The following is a 15,730-nucleotide window of genomic DNA, read 5'->3' as shown; positions in this document are numbered from 1 at the left end:
TTGTATAATGAATAGTTGATCAAATATTCTTGGGTGTCAGGCCCTGATCAATAATTTTTTTTCACAACTGGAGGTGGACATGAATATGCTACATTATTGTGGTGAGATGGATGAGATTTCAGGAGCTGTAATAGTCTGAAAGATTCATGAGTTTGTAGAAAAGCGATTCAGTAATGGGTGGTGGTTGGATGATATAAATAACTTTCTTAATGTGACATTAAGCAGAAAAGTCATCTAAATCACTGCTTGCTTTGGCATTACAATCCGTAATTTTGCATCATTAGTTACTTTGCTCAAAATTTTATCCTAATTAGGTTTTATCGACTCATCTCATGGTCATGATTGTATAAACTATATTTAATATAACCTGAAATGATCCACAAGGAAGTTCTGGCTCCCAGTTCTCTGTGTTATGATTATTGGTTATTTGGTCTGCTTGTGTCCTCAGAAATACAGCGAGCTAGCATCCAAAACAAATATGGCAAAGGGATAATTCCAGCCCATAAAAATGAACTATGATGGCTTAAATACAAAGACTCATGCAGAGTAATCTACAGTGACAAGATAAAGGCGTAATAGCCACAGCTCATATGAACGTATATTCTGTTACACATTAGCCTTAACAAAATATGTCAAAGTCATAACATACTATTAGGAAAGATTGACACTCGTCTCATTTCTTTTTGTTTGAACAGCTGCATAAATGAATCAAAATTTCCAAAATGAAAGCCTTCCCCAAAAGGGAAACATATAAATGTAGGTACCTATGCCTCTCCAAAGTCACTGAAGGGTTCTACCCAGGTTTTATGATCGGAGGAAGTCCATATGTTGGGACAACTCCAAGGATGCCTGTGATCCTCCAGAATGAGTCGCTCCTTTAGTACCTTCCTAATACAGCTAGTAAAGAGGATGCCAAGTTGGTTTACAATGCTCCATTTACAGGCCGTGCCCTACTTAAGAGCACCTGACTTACAGACGACCTCTACTTACAAACGGCCCTCTGGATGTTGGTAATTTACTGTACTTTTTAGCCCTTGGCTACAATAATCATCTGTAACAGTTATCAGGTGTCTGCAATGAAGCTTTATTATTAATCCTGGTTCTTATGACAATTCAACATTTTTAAAATCCAATTGTCACAGAGACCATAAACAAATTTGGCTGGAGCTACAATTATAAAATATACAGTTCCGACTTACGTACAAATTCAACTTAAGAACAAACCTACAGAAGCTATCTTGTACATAACCCGGGGACTCCCTGTACTCTTGTTTTCAATTTTTTTGTTACCTCAAGGTCACAGCCTTGACAGAGGGTCTGGTCTTGCAATGGTCTTAACTGATAAAGCAAACACTTCTTCTAGGCTCCATCCTATAGTCTAAATGGGTCAGTTGGGTACAAGGCATTTGGGCATTGGAGAATTTAGAAATGTATTGTGTTATAAATGGCCCTTTAAACCTGATGTTTGGGCTAAGATGATCCTCTGTTGAGTTTGAAGAATGGATAAGACAAAGCCTTTGGCTAACTCTGCAATGCCAGTCTGCTGCATCAAAAGCCAACCAAACAAGTAACTAATTGTTCCCCTGAACACAGAGTCACTGCTAATGGTTACCATTGTCATGAAAGCTTTATTTTTGTATCCATACTAAAAACTATGGAACATGCTTTCACTTTGGGTCTGAAGGGGTCTGGAAGGAAGTTACTCCACTTTACGACAAATATCTCTCTGCCATTTCCAAAGTGAATAAAGGTCAATTGGACAGTATAAATAAGGGAGATAATCATTAAAATATTATTAAATCACTTATTCTGGATTTTGAGGGGACATACCAAATTAAAAGTTATTGTCATCTGTAAATGTACAGAGAACATTACTGCTCAAAAGAGCCTTCCCTGCACATTGGTGAGGCCTAATAGTGAGGTAAAGAGCAGATCCCCTGACTGATGTTGCTATATTAACCTCCACTGTGTAATGGTAATTTGCAAAACCGTGTTGAGAAATATTGTCTGTTTGGAATACATTTTTGTGCTATAGTCATTGCTGAATGGTATATGGAGCCTTACCTATAGACTGTAGTTGGTGGAGAGCTGAAGGTGTCATAGATTAACCTTACATGACCTTGGTAGAGTTCCAAAGCTAAGGGATCATTGTCACCTTTGTAGAGTAAAATACCATTGTCTTTATCTGTAGCGACCTGCAGAGAGAAAATGAAATTCTTATTCTTATACGATATAGACTTTCATTCAGGATGAAAACGTCTACATTGTATCCCATGACAACAAGTCTGTAATGTAAAGTTACACCTTCATAACATAATATGTAATTCAATGTATAAAGAGAGGATCTGGCAAGAATAATGCATAGACATGTCTGAAATGTTGCTGGAACTTGCCTGCTCATTCACATATGGAATATAAAACTGAAAATTAGAGAACATTTCGAAGCTGTGGAAGACGCACACAATGAAATTGTTAAAATCCTTGAGACACACTATAGGGTGATGAAGGATGAGGTGGGAAATATGGCAATTGCAAAACGGAGTGTAAACAGAGTACATATCCCAAAGTACATCCACATGTCTAACACCAGTTCACCAAACATGTTGTAGCCAGCAGCGCACATACTCTCATTGTGGGTACAGGCTTTTGTGATGTCTGTCTTTTAACCTCCACTGTTTCATATTGCACAGCCGGCAGCCAAGCTCAAAGTGACAGCTCCAAAATTACAAATGAGCTGTTTGTGATGATGTGTTTTGGCTCCTTCGCTGTGGTTCAGCGTCTTGGTGCAGTTCTCCCACTGCTCTATTTACATGAAAATTAAAGGTTCTTTTCATTGTCTATGAATTGCTCAGGTGTTATAGCGACATTTAGGTTCCTCCATGTGAACTCCTTGTATATGTGACTTTCTGCATCAAAGCTTTTGGCAGAGAGGGCAGAGGTATAGTACTGTCAGATAAAACTTTTTATGCCAGTTTCTGGGTCTAAGTAAGGCCAATGAATAATCTAGATGTAGAATATATGGATGTCTAGAATATATCTAACATGTATTGTGATATTCAAACCCAATACAGAAATATTGTTCTTTTCCAATACAGGAGCAGAACAACTTACAAATGGAGCAACGTTCATTTTCAAAGTGGACGGGAATAACCCTGAAAGCCACTAACTATAATGGGATTCTCCTATGGTGACCATTATTTTGCCAATTCGTTCTGATTTTTAATAGAATGTAAGGTATCTGAAGTCACCTAATGGAGGCTGTGATGCAGATATTAACAAATATAGGTGACAGTGGTACCTGGAGCATGGCAAACCTATTCAAGGGAAAAATCTAAGAATCTTACAAACATTTAGTAAAATAATGTAATCCGTTACTTATATATTAAAGGTTTTTGTCCCACGAACAACAGTTACGCCCTATTCATGGGATAGGGTCTAACTTGCTGATCATTTGATTGATGAGACCCCCACAGATCATGATAGTGAGGGGTCCGATGGAATCCGACGTATCACTGTCGGACTCCTCGCCGCTTCTCAGACTAATGGAGCAGACAGCCGCACATGACCGTTCTCCATTAATCTCTATGGAGCTGATGGAGATCGGCGAGTGCTGCTGTGCACTACAATTATTTAATACTTTATGTTCCTGCTTTATTTATTGTAGTTTTATTCTTATTTTGTGGGAATAAAATGTCCGGAAAATGTGATGCTATTGAAGTGCTTTTAATTGATGCTCTCAAGGGAAATCTAGGTCAGAAGGTAATATTGTGTTGCAGATAAATGGATTTTGCTCGAATACTGATACATCGTGGGAATAATTAGTCAGGCTTAAAATGTTTTTAGTTAACAGGTAGCTGTATGCGACAAAGCAAAGGGCACATCCAGGCTAAGAAAGGAAACTGAGGAACATGGATTAATGGGTACTTTGATTTGTGTAAAATCATAAAACGCATAACCTTCTTCAAAAAAGCGTCTTCTTTCTCTGAGACCGCGCAATTGTAGGTCTGTCAGAGGCTGGTGAGATGAGAACTGGAAATAAAGACGTTGTCCACAATATGGACAGGGAAAGCCTTCAGAGCTGTACAATGGCAATGCCCCAAAGGCCAGATTCAGCTTTCTGCCTCGACCCAACACACTTTCCACAAATGTCCACTCAGCAAACAGCAAAACTGTGATTCTGTTACATACAACAAAGTCAAGTTTATTAAGAGTATGGCTATCCTATATGGATCCTACTGAGACAATCCACTGTGTGAGACAATAGTCATGACACAATTTAGGCAACACACACTCCGCACTGGGAACCTCTGGACATAGAAAAAGTGTTTTCTATGAATGTCAACAATTGTGAACTTATGGCACTGGTTTGGTCAGGGCAGAAGTCCCCCATATGCACAGGTTCTCTTCACTTTCCTTTCATTACGTGGAATTAAATTCTTGTAACAAGCTTCTGAGAGATTGTCAATCTGTGATTGTCAATTCTCTAAGGTAATAAAACCAACAAGAACATAGTCACCAAAGCACAAACAACGAATTATGAGAGTGAAAACCTTTTGAAACATATTGATAATATTATTTATACGATTTAATTTAAAGAAAATATACCATCAGGATCAAAGATTCTAAACCAAGCACTGGGCTCCTTAGCTGTTAATTGAGCCTGGAGACCCTCAGGCTCATTTGCATAATCATCAAAGGCTTTTTCTTTTTTTTTAAAACCAGGGCATAAGAAGCTAAAAGAAGAGCAGATCCTACCAGAGGGGTGTACACACCAGCATGTCTGTGTGCTGGGTTTACAAGCCTGGTTGTAGATTTCCTTAAAGGTCATTTACACAGGCTGGGAGTTAATAGTTTCTACTCAAATATAGTATTTTAATAAAGTTTTAAAAAAGCAACATTGACAATATGGTTGTCAGATGCTTCCTGAAATTGCTTTAGATTTCATAAGTCTCTATTAAACAGGTAAAATCCAGTAGAGACACATAGGGGGTCATTTACTAAGGGCCCGATTTGCGTTTTCCCGACGTGTTATCCAAATATTTCAGATTTGCGCCGATTTTCCCTGAATTGCCCCGGGATTTTGGTGCATCAGCGCTGGCATGCACGCGACCGAAATCGGGGGCCGTGGCCGAACGAAAACCCGATGGATTCGAAAAAACTGCCGCATTTAAAAAAAAATTGTCGCAGAACTCGCGCTTACCTTCACTCGGTCAAGCTTGGTGAAGATCAGTGCACTCCGGGGAATTTCAGCGCTGCAGCGCCACCTGGTGGGTGTTGGAGGAACTGCCTTAGTGAATCCCGGCCGGACCTGATTCCACCGCAGAGAACGCGCCGCTGGATCGCGAATGGACGGGGTAAGTAAATCTGCCCCATAGAGTTTGGTGCTAATACAAAGCCACTTTTCCGCACATGCAAACTTCTGTGCTTCTATTTTAAGCTCTGAATATAAATTATATAGAGGTCAGTTAAGACTTAGAAGAGCCATTTAGATCTATCACTTACCTGAAGAGAGATGTTTGCCTGAGGGCGGATTTTGGAACCAGTCAGTTCTACATAGGAGTCCTTTCCGACAAAATTGACAGTAATAAGCTTTTCACATCTTGGACCTGCAAAACCAGCTAGGCAGCGACAAACTGGCTCCTGTTGTACCACAATGCACTGGGCTCCATTCTGACATTCATAGTCATCACAAGGGCTTGTCTGGAGTAGAACCATGGGAGGGGAGATTTCACAGAACAGGCCACTTAAAAGAGAAAAGAGCAATTTCTTATATAATATTTGACAGTATAACAATATTCTGATTGTATGTACATATAATAGGTTCCCCAATACTTTTATAATTTATCATGTCTTAAACACCAGTTTTGGGAAGAAAAATTTTAGTTTTTCCCTTGTGGAATGGTTGTGCAAAAATTTTTGCTCAGCTGCAATAATGTGTGTTTTTTGTTCAATCAATTTGTAGTGATTTCAATTTAACCTTTCACCACCTTCACCAACTTAGTACCCTTTAAATGCCATTGCTGTGACATGGTTGGAATTTTCTCTCAATTTCCCACCCCCACCATTTCAGGGTAATCAGTTTCATTATTTTGGATCTCAGTGGGCTAAGCCAGGCTGTCTTCTCCATCCAAGGGCCACCAATCTTAGGTAGCACTCATTATGCTTATTGGGTTATCTACCAGGCCATCAAGCTGGTGGTTCTGGGATGGAGCAAAGAAATTGAAAATACTGCAGATCCAAAAATAATGACATTGATTACTCAGGAATGGTGGAGAGCAAAGAGAAAATGACAAATATGACAAAAGAAGTGGAACAACAGTGGTCTTTGGAAAACAGACGTCTCTTGGAGATTTTTTATAGTACTTGTGTCTTTGTTCAACCCTACAACTAATGAAAATTAATTTCTGGTCCCAAATAAAACAACTGCATTATGACTTCCTATAAATTTGTTATGTCAATGTCAGGCTTCTGGGGTAGTGGACCACCGCAGACGATGACACAAAAGACGACACCCTGGGACTAGAATCTAAATCGCATCCAGTTTTCACCAGAGCCCGCTGCAAAGGAGCACGGGTGCGCCTGCAATCCGAGATGGGGATCTCAACGGCGCCCGTGACAGTCAATCTTTTGGCATGTAGTATATATATATTTGTATATATATTTGTTCAAAGCTGTTTTTATTTGTTTGCTACAATTGCAATTTGCCCCAAATGACTATTGTAGAAACATGCAGAATGATTACCTGAAGCCTTGTGGGCACACACAGGTGTATCCTCCAACGTCATCCACACACTGAGCTCCATGTTGGCATTTATTGTTGACACAGTCATCTTCATTTATATCACAATACTGCCCTACAAATCCAGGGGAACACTCGCACCTGAAAACAGAACAAAAGTATAGATCCTAGTCAAAACACAAAGGTGGTAGTTCGCTAAATAAAGAGGTAAAAACACCAATTATGCTAAAGAAATCTAATCGCTATTATTAGAGCTTGTGTCATTTATCCTGTTTAGCATAATAAGGAATAGCACTTCCCAATGATCAAGGCTCTGACAGGCTCTATCTCAGCTTGGAATGACTCTAAACGGTATATTAATGATGGTGAGAATTTCATCTTTCTAGGTGATTATGTAACTAACATGTGAATTAGTTCCTTCTTTGCCTGTTCTGTATAGCGACACCATTAACATATGTAATGTCACTGACTGAATTGAGTTATCTCTAAGTATAACACTTATGATCTATGTAAATTTATGTAAAACTCATATAGAAACGTGTGCCTATTTATAATTCACCAAATTTATTCAAATTTAAGAAGAGGCAGTCCCGAGTTTCTATCTACCTCACAGGAGAAAATCAGAGGATGCTGAGCTAATAACAATTTGGTGGCACATTCTGGAGAGCGCCATTTGGCCAAAGTGAGTATTCTCTGAAGAGCACTTGAGTTATAGGTAGCAAATAACAACAAATGAGGTGAAAGTGGATTAGGCTTCATCAGCCAAAACCCAAAGATGTATAAAAGCAAAAATACACTGTTTTATACATATAGCTTTATAGAGTTTCAATGCAAATATTTTTTTTGTTTTAATTTATAAATTACTTATAAGGAGTTCAGTGATGTGTACTGGTGGTAGAGTACAGTCCAAAGTTGTGCACTGTGCCAGAGACAGGCCTCGTATGTCAGGCTTAACTTCACTGTCTTTCCACATCAGGACCCCTAATGGTCCACACTATTATTATTGTGCTTATTATTGATGTTTATTATCTTAATTAACCGAAATATCTAAGAATTACCAAACTTTGGTTGCAAAATACAGTGTATAAGTCTAAAACCCTTAAACTATCCTTCATAGTTTTGCTTACCGGTATCCCTGGTCTGTAGAAATACATTTTGAGTCATGTTGACAAAGGTGTTGCTGGGAAATGCACTGGTCAATAACTTCATCACACAGTTCACCTTCAAAGAGAATATGGACATTATTACATGCAGCAATGTATTTAGAGCTGAGGTTTACAGCCAAAACAATGGCCATGTGATATCAGCTGAGTATAGGTCAGGACAATCTGTATAATACAGATCAGGACACAAGAAATGTTCATGTCCTAGTCACACATCACCTCAATATCAGCCGATGACACATAAGAATTTAGGGTTATGTTGTTAAACCATGTGGAGCACTTTGTTCTCTACTCCGACATATAGAGTCACTAGCACTTTTCATCCTAATTTAGTTGAATACAGTATTCTTTGTACTATAAGGTGCACCGGATTATAAGGCGCACCGGATTATAAGGCGCACCATCAATAAATGCCTGCTAAAATGTCTAGGTTCATATATAAGGTGCACCGGATTATAAGGCGCACCTGATTGTAACTATGAATGACCAGCAGGTGGCAGACCGGTGCACAGTTCAAGGCAGCTATTGTCTGTAGGTATGGTTCACGTATAAGGCGCACTGGACTATAAGGCGCACCTTTGATTTTTGAGATTTGTGCGCCTTATAGTCCGAAAAATAGGGTAATCAGGGTTTCATGCCATACACATTCACGTTATACTATCCAGACAATCTGTGGTAAAGCAGGCTTTTTCACCATAGTATTTTATGATCATTTTAGCAAAAATAAGTGTAGAGAGTGGGAAAACCTTTTTAGACAACATGAATTAGAATCTCTTGTGTATGTACGGTATTATCTGACATTTTAGAGAGTTTTACAAATACAGGTTGTACATCTCAAAATGCTCAATCTAATAAAAAGGGAAAATGTTAACTCACAGACAATATATATAAATGAAAAAAGCTCAAAGATATGAAAAGTGAATTGACCTTCAACCATCTGGACAACATTTCTATCTCACAGCGAACAGAGGGAACATATTTCGGAATTGCCAGACAGACATTTGCTGCCTGCTGGCGTTCAGCGTCTATCACCTGCATTATTTCTGCACAATTAAAAACACTATTCATCAGTAAAGTATTTGGAAAATGAAAAATGGAGATGGTCATTAGTCTGACTGCCCAGCACGAGGTGCAGAGTTGAAGTAGTGAAGTGAATAGAATGATTTAGTAGTGTGCTTACATCTTTCACATTTATAACTTCAAGACATAAGAGAAAATCCAGTCATTTTCAGTTGGACCGTTGAATGTTTTGTGTACAACAAAATATGTACTATAACGGGAATAAAAAGTTTACACACGCTTAGTTTCTTCCACTTGGATTTTGGCGGCTTTTCGGGGGTCAAAGTCAGGATAAAAAACGCTAGGAAGAGATTCTCCATTAAATTCAATAGGAGACTGTAGGACACATTCATTAATAGTAAGGCAAACCATGCTATGTGCAGTTTGCATTACTAATGTGCAGAGCGCACCACAATCATGATGACCGGTACACAGGGGCACATTTACTTACCTGTCCCGTTGACACTGCCGATCCAGAATGTCCAACGAGGATTCGAAATGGCCACGATTCACAAAGATCATGCATCCAATTTCCTGCATGTGTTGCTTCCCTGCTGAGGTCCGCCGGAGTTCACCTGCTTCTTCCCGGTGCATGTGAGTGCTGATCTTGCGACACAATTTCATTTTTAAATTCCTCGGTTTGTCCGAATCAGTCGGGTTGTCCGACGGCCACGCCCCCGATTTGTGTTGCATGAAAGCCGGTGCCGATGTGCCACAATCCCATTGCGTGCGCAGCCAGCACTCATACTTCAACTGAGGGCACCATTTTTTTTTGGCTAAAATTAGTTTAACGGACATGCACCACATTTCTGTCGGACGAAAATGGATCGGAAACGGCACCACAACGCCCTTTTAGGTGCAAAACATAGTATGACAGTAATACTTTTTCCATTTTCATTCCATACCTGTGTAGTTAGGGGGACAGAGGCAGACATAATTGTTGATTCCATCTACGCAAGTAGCATTGTTCTCACAGTCATTATCTTCGCAGTCATCTGGATTCACCTCACACTTGTCACCTTCGAATCCTAATGGACATGCACAACTATAGAAAAGATAAAAAAAGAATGACGTGACACAACACTGGAAACAGATATTGCCATGAATCATTTAGTTGCTAACCAATGGAACACATGCATATACAGAGGTGGTCTCTTAAAATAGATGCAAAACACTATAAAGATAAAGGTCCCCTTGCTTTTATTTATAGGGCAGTATCCGGGAGGCTGGATGGTGAAGGTGTGAGCTGTGATTTATTGTCTTCCATTACCACTCTTGTTACTATCAGTTTTTGCTAAATGATGTAATTTACTTTCTGCATAGATTTCCCTATTCAGGTATTTCTCTGGTGTCCAGGAATGATTAACAGTTACAATCCGTAATTCAGTTTGTATCAACTGATTTTTTTTATGTATGTCCAGGCCTAGAAACATGTTCTGTATGTTCTGTAATAGCTCATAATTGAATCTAAAAATCTAAATATCTTACCACCACCTGCATTCTCTCCTACATTACAAAGCTCTTGCAGTTTTTCGTCTCTCTTTACAATAAAAACTGAGAATATATTTGATAAGAATTTTTTCATTCCCATCTCTTCACCTCGGCCCTATGATAGTAAGACAACTGGCTAGAACACAAGCCTCCTGGGTAAAATCCATGCCAGTATCTTCCTCTGTTCTCAGTATGTGGCTTAGGATGCGTTTTATTTCTCTCTGTTATTTCTCGCTTGACGTTTCTTAGTGTGAACTGTGCTTTATGTTGCTGGATTTTTTAAGACACCCATTTTTTCAGCATCTCAGCTGTAGTCCAGCATCAGTTAACCTGCTGTGATGGACATGCCTCTGGACCAGTCAGCAGGGGCGGAGACTCTCTGGCCACCTATGTAGATCTTATTCACACCTAGTTTTCTGCTGGTTAGATTTCCTGGCTATCTACACATTATATTCTCATGCTAATCTTCTGTATTTCTGCTTGTCTCACTTCGGCTTATGTATTTTGACTATCCCTCTGTATTACGATCTTGTGCTGTATTTTCTATCTCTGCTGTTACCTGTACCTCTCTTTTGTGTTATTTGTAAGTCTTGTTTCCTATCATCACTTTGGTGTATGGAGGGACTGTCTTCTAGTTGTCTCATATCACCTAGGATACGCAGAGGAAAGCAGAGATCTGGCAGTTTGTGGGGCTCAGTTCAGGGCTCATTGACCTGCTTATCCTCCCCAAATACAGTCTCTTCATTACATCATGACAATGTTTTACCTGCTTTATGACAAAGAAATATGAAGCCCTACATTTTTAATCACCTCCTTCAGCCATCATTACCTTTATTAGTTTACATATTATGCTTACAGTTTCAGATTTGCTGTATTCAATTACAGGTAAAGTATCTGTAACCGAATCAAGGGAACTGTATAAATGAGCGTTAAACAGGAAAGTTTTAATTATGTCAAATTAACAATGTCTAGACATACACCTTGAAGAATTCTGATTGTAATCTTTTTTGTTTTTGGACACAGGTCTTATTCAGAAACACAGGTAATGTGATATTGCCTATTGTTCCATTCACTCTGCTATAATAATGTTCAATATATGACCTTCTACCCGAGGACCAAGGTCAAAACAGGAAATGTGAAACTTTTGGATTCTAGACAAAAATATCTAATTAAATCCTCTTTAACTTACTAATAAACTAACACTGGGAGCTGGAGAAATTGTGCTGGGTCTTATTACCCCTCGATATGTTCAAAACTGTTATTCAGTGAACATTCATTTCTACAGGTTCCATAGACATTTAGAATGAAAATGTCAGAAACATAATGAATCAGGGCTTTAGAGACGCTCTGCCTAGTTATGAAGGGCAACTGGCTTATTTCCAGGATAACCAGAGGCTGTGTCTAATGATACAACCGGCTAAGTGGTAATACTGCGCTCACTAATGTGTATCTGTTAACTAATGATTTGTTAATGAGGCAGCCTTCAGTTCATAGCTGGCATGGGAATATATTCTCGAATGCACTTTACAGTTCATACACATCTTGTACATAAAGCAGATGATCAAATTCAAACAATCCAGACACGGCCAAATTACCTGAATCCATCTTTATTGGTGTCACTGGTATGGCAGGTCCCTCCGTTCTGGCATGGATTCTGAATACAACCATTGATAGGGATGTCACAATCTCGCCCCTATAATTGAAAATAAAGTGCACTGTAATTTGACATTTTTATAATACTTGTTTTTAAATAGGAAAAAAAACAAATGTCCAAGTGTACACCTGGAAATGACTGACTATTAGCAACATGAAACAAATATTTGTGTCTCTAAGAATTGATTTACAAATATTGGAGAGAGATAAAAGTGATAAGTTTGATACATGGTCCCAGTATCTGAAACCCTCCTCTCCATCTGGAGAATTAACTACTCATCTGGGGAACTTCATAAATAGGATTTACGGTAATTATACCGTTAGAATTAAGTTACTCTCAAAATTTACATAATGTTAAAAAACATGAAATAAAAATTTGTAACTACTCTGTGTTTTTTGGTAGGCAGCATATTTCTGCATTTCTGCTTCCATCTCCATCTAAATTACCATAAATACTTATCTTCTTCTTTCATTACTAACGTCTCCCCCTCCTCCAGGATATCTTGCGTATTGCTCAAATCCAATTGTCAGTATTGTATCATTATACAGGGGGACCAAGACGTCCAGGAGGCCCTGGGCCACCTAAACCACCAAGAAAATTTCACCCATGAATTCCTCATACATCTGTTCCTGCTCTCAGTACACATGTACACAAGATCCCATTTAGGTCCTCCAATGGTCCCGAAAACGCAGATTTAAAGCAGAAATGCTTGATTGTAGTACTATATGTAGGAAGAGAATTCACGACTTGTAGAGGCTATAATATTCATATATCCCAGGGCCCATGGTAGTCTTAACCTCGGACTGTAGTTGATCTATATCCATAGGGTTTTTGGACTCAAGTTTCATTCCTACATTGTGTTTTTTGGTGCAATAAGAATAGTTGTACAATAAATACTATAAATGTATAAATCCTTGTACAAAAATGCTAATCCGTACATGCATAGTACTATGCATATTTCACTGTGCCCATATGTGAATTTACCATGGCAACATTTCCAAGATATTACATGTAAATCAACCTGCATAATACTGTATAAGGAGAATCTAAAGGGTCGCTGTAAGCTGCTTCAAGCTGAGACGTCTGTTCTCTAATGCAGAGACTTCCCAGCACACTGGATGTAATGTATTATACTAAACCTAATTATCCATTTGTTCAATGCCTAAAAAAAGGTTTTGGGTTGATGTAGTGCAGTAGGTCTAGTTCTCCGACATGATCTGCTATTATCATTTCTGCCAGCCTGACTCTATCTGGCAAGCGATCAAGTAGGAACCTGGGACGCCAGCTGCACTTTTTAGAGACTTTCTTGTCCTTGTTAATAAATCAGGAGTTTCTCCTTGGTAGTAATTTAGTCCTACTTGGCGCTCTTAAGCCTCATTTTTATTTGTAGCAAAATGATTTATGGCCACCCTGAGTATAATACGTTGTCCTTTATCATTTTATCCTGTAACACACATCTAGGCAGGGAAGACAGAATTTTGACTGTCAATTATTATACACACTCTAGGATGGCCACTCACACTGTACATGGAGTTCATGATTGTAGAAGGATTTTGGAAATATCTGAAACGGGAAAGGATATTCCTCCACATTTTAGGTAGATTTCCGTCTTTTGTAAGATGCATGCTTATGATTTCCAGAATGAATCACTGATGGTATTGTGTTATGTTCTGGCTGTAGATTTGTTTCTTCTATTTTCTGGGGGCGGCCATCTTGCCTGAACTAAAGTAACATCATTTAGTGATGTACCTGTATTGATATGTATGTAGAGCACAAGAAACTGGCTCACTCCTCCATGGACTGCCATGTAATGTTGTACCTCTGATCACCCAGAGATCAAGACAGGAAGGTTCAGGAGAGTTTTAAGAGTTAGTTTAGGAACAACGAAGGTGCGGAGGAGATAAAGTCTGACAAGAGGAGAAAGAACCATTTCTATTTTAGCAAATAAAAGTTTCTTACATTCACTTGTATAATTAATTTATGCAATAATTTGTGTATTATTTAAATTTTGAAGGAAATCTACCTTCAAAATCCATCATAATAAACCAGGGACACTTACTCTTATATCCAGACACTGTGACTGTGGTAATCTTCTTGTATTTGTTATCCATGGTCTCCTTCCTTCTAAAATCAGCTTTTATTTTATTCATACTAATGAGCCAGAAGGGTTCTGAGGGTGTTACCAGAGCCCCTTCATACTGCTAGGAATGTGCAGGACCACTTTCCACTCAGAATGCTCTGAAATTTCATCTGCTGTAGTGAGATTACATAAAGCAGAGGGAGGGGGAAGTGCCGAGGGAGCAGAGGTGGAGGGTGTAACATTGTAACAGTCCATGAAGCTGCAGCATGGAGGGGCTCTGGTAAGGAGCCTCATATTCTTTCAGGCTCATTAGGATAATGTTAAAAGTTGATTTTAGAAGGAAGGAGGACATGGATAACATATATAAGAAGATTACCACAGTCACAGTGTAGGATGTAAGTGTCCCTGGTTTATCATGATGGATTTTGATGGTAGATTTCCTTCAAAGAAAATTAATGACCATGTACAGGGGCTTTCAGCTATTGCTGCCCATCAACACGAGATCAGTGGTAATTTTCAGTTCAGGCAGCCTCCTCCAGATGACTCAACAAGGCCATGAATAAAAGGGGTTGTCTGGGATGTGAAAAGGTTTTTATGAACCAAGGTGTTTGGAACAAGCACAAACAGCCTTTACTTACTTTTCTCTGGTGTTCTGGTGTAACCCAAGGTCCTGTCACCACCAGTCTCCATTTGTATATATAGGCTCAGCTTCCACACCACAGCATGCACACACTAAAGCCCGATACAGCCCTCAGCCAGGGGCTGAAGCGGGTGCTCACTGTCAAGGCAACATCACAGCTAAGCCTCTGTGTACTAAGAGAAGCCGGCGGTGACAGAGGATGCCATGTTGGAGACAGAGATAAAAATATTCCTTTCCCAGACAATCCCTTTAAATTTCTTCATCTTCTCTGGAAGCAGTAGCATTGCAAGGATCTTATCATCCCAAAGAACTCCTTTAGATTGAACATGCACGGTATGTACAGGTCCCAACTGTGGAAATACATTTGGCATCAATGCCAACAGTGGCAGAAAGCAAACAAAAATAGCTGGTTCCTACTGCGGAATGGAAAACTTGGAATGTGCATCCACAGGATTTTTTCACAGCATGTGAATTGGATTTTCTATAGGACCTGGTTACTACCTTGATAATACAAATTGGTGGAGGTTTTCTATGGACATAAGGGGTACTTATGGGTGTTTGGTAACTCATAACATGGCAGATTCCCATTGGGGCGTATCTGGACAGTTTTCATTGCTTATATAGTTACTATTACTACTATATGTGATTCTAAGGTTCTTCTCAGTGGGGTGAAGGTGGGGGGATGTTTTGTTAATTTGGGTGTTGTGTCTGAGGGTCATATTAAAGGAAACCTACCACTTGAAGTGGCAGGTTTCAGATGGAAATACCGAGCACCAGCTGGAGCTCCGTGCGCGCATGGTAAGCGCCGAGCTCGTACCTCCCTGCGCCGGCTATAAAGTTTAAAAAGTGTTTTAAACCACAATACAGCGGTTTAAAACTCTAACAAAAATAAGCTCCGGCACCA

At 39.3% G+C, this 15,730-nt stretch overlaps 1 protein-coding gene across 1 annotated transcript in view; it reads right to left on the bottom strand.

Annotated features, from left to right (window-relative positions):
• Positions 1-15,730, bottom strand: part of SLIT3 (slit guidance ligand 3) — a 315,456-nt gene that overhangs the window by 10,271 nt on the left and 289,455 nt on the right. Inside the window, exons 27-32 of the mRNA XM_072145924.1 lie at positions 12,048-12,145; positions 9,867-10,006; positions 7,867-7,960; positions 6,743-6,880; positions 5,503-5,743; positions 2,065-2,195 (exon numbers count right to left, since the gene is read on the bottom strand). Of these exons, the coding sequence (XP_072002025.1) occupies positions 2,065-2,195; positions 5,503-5,743; positions 6,743-6,880; positions 7,867-7,960; positions 9,867-10,006; positions 12,048-12,145 (842 nt within the window). The remainder of the gene's footprint in view (positions 1-2,064; positions 2,196-5,502; positions 5,744-6,742; positions 6,881-7,866; positions 7,961-9,866; positions 10,007-12,047; positions 12,146-15,730) is intronic.

The sequence above is a fragment of the Engystomops pustulosus genome, chromosome 4 (genome assembly GCF_040894005.1).
Source record: "Engystomops pustulosus chromosome 4, aEngPut4.maternal, whole genome shotgun sequence".
NCBI lineage: Eukaryota > Metazoa > Chordata > Amphibia > Anura > Leptodactylidae > Engystomops > Engystomops pustulosus.
The sequence above is the reverse complement of the archived record's forward strand: the minus strand, read 5'-3'. Positions and strand labels throughout refer to the sequence as shown.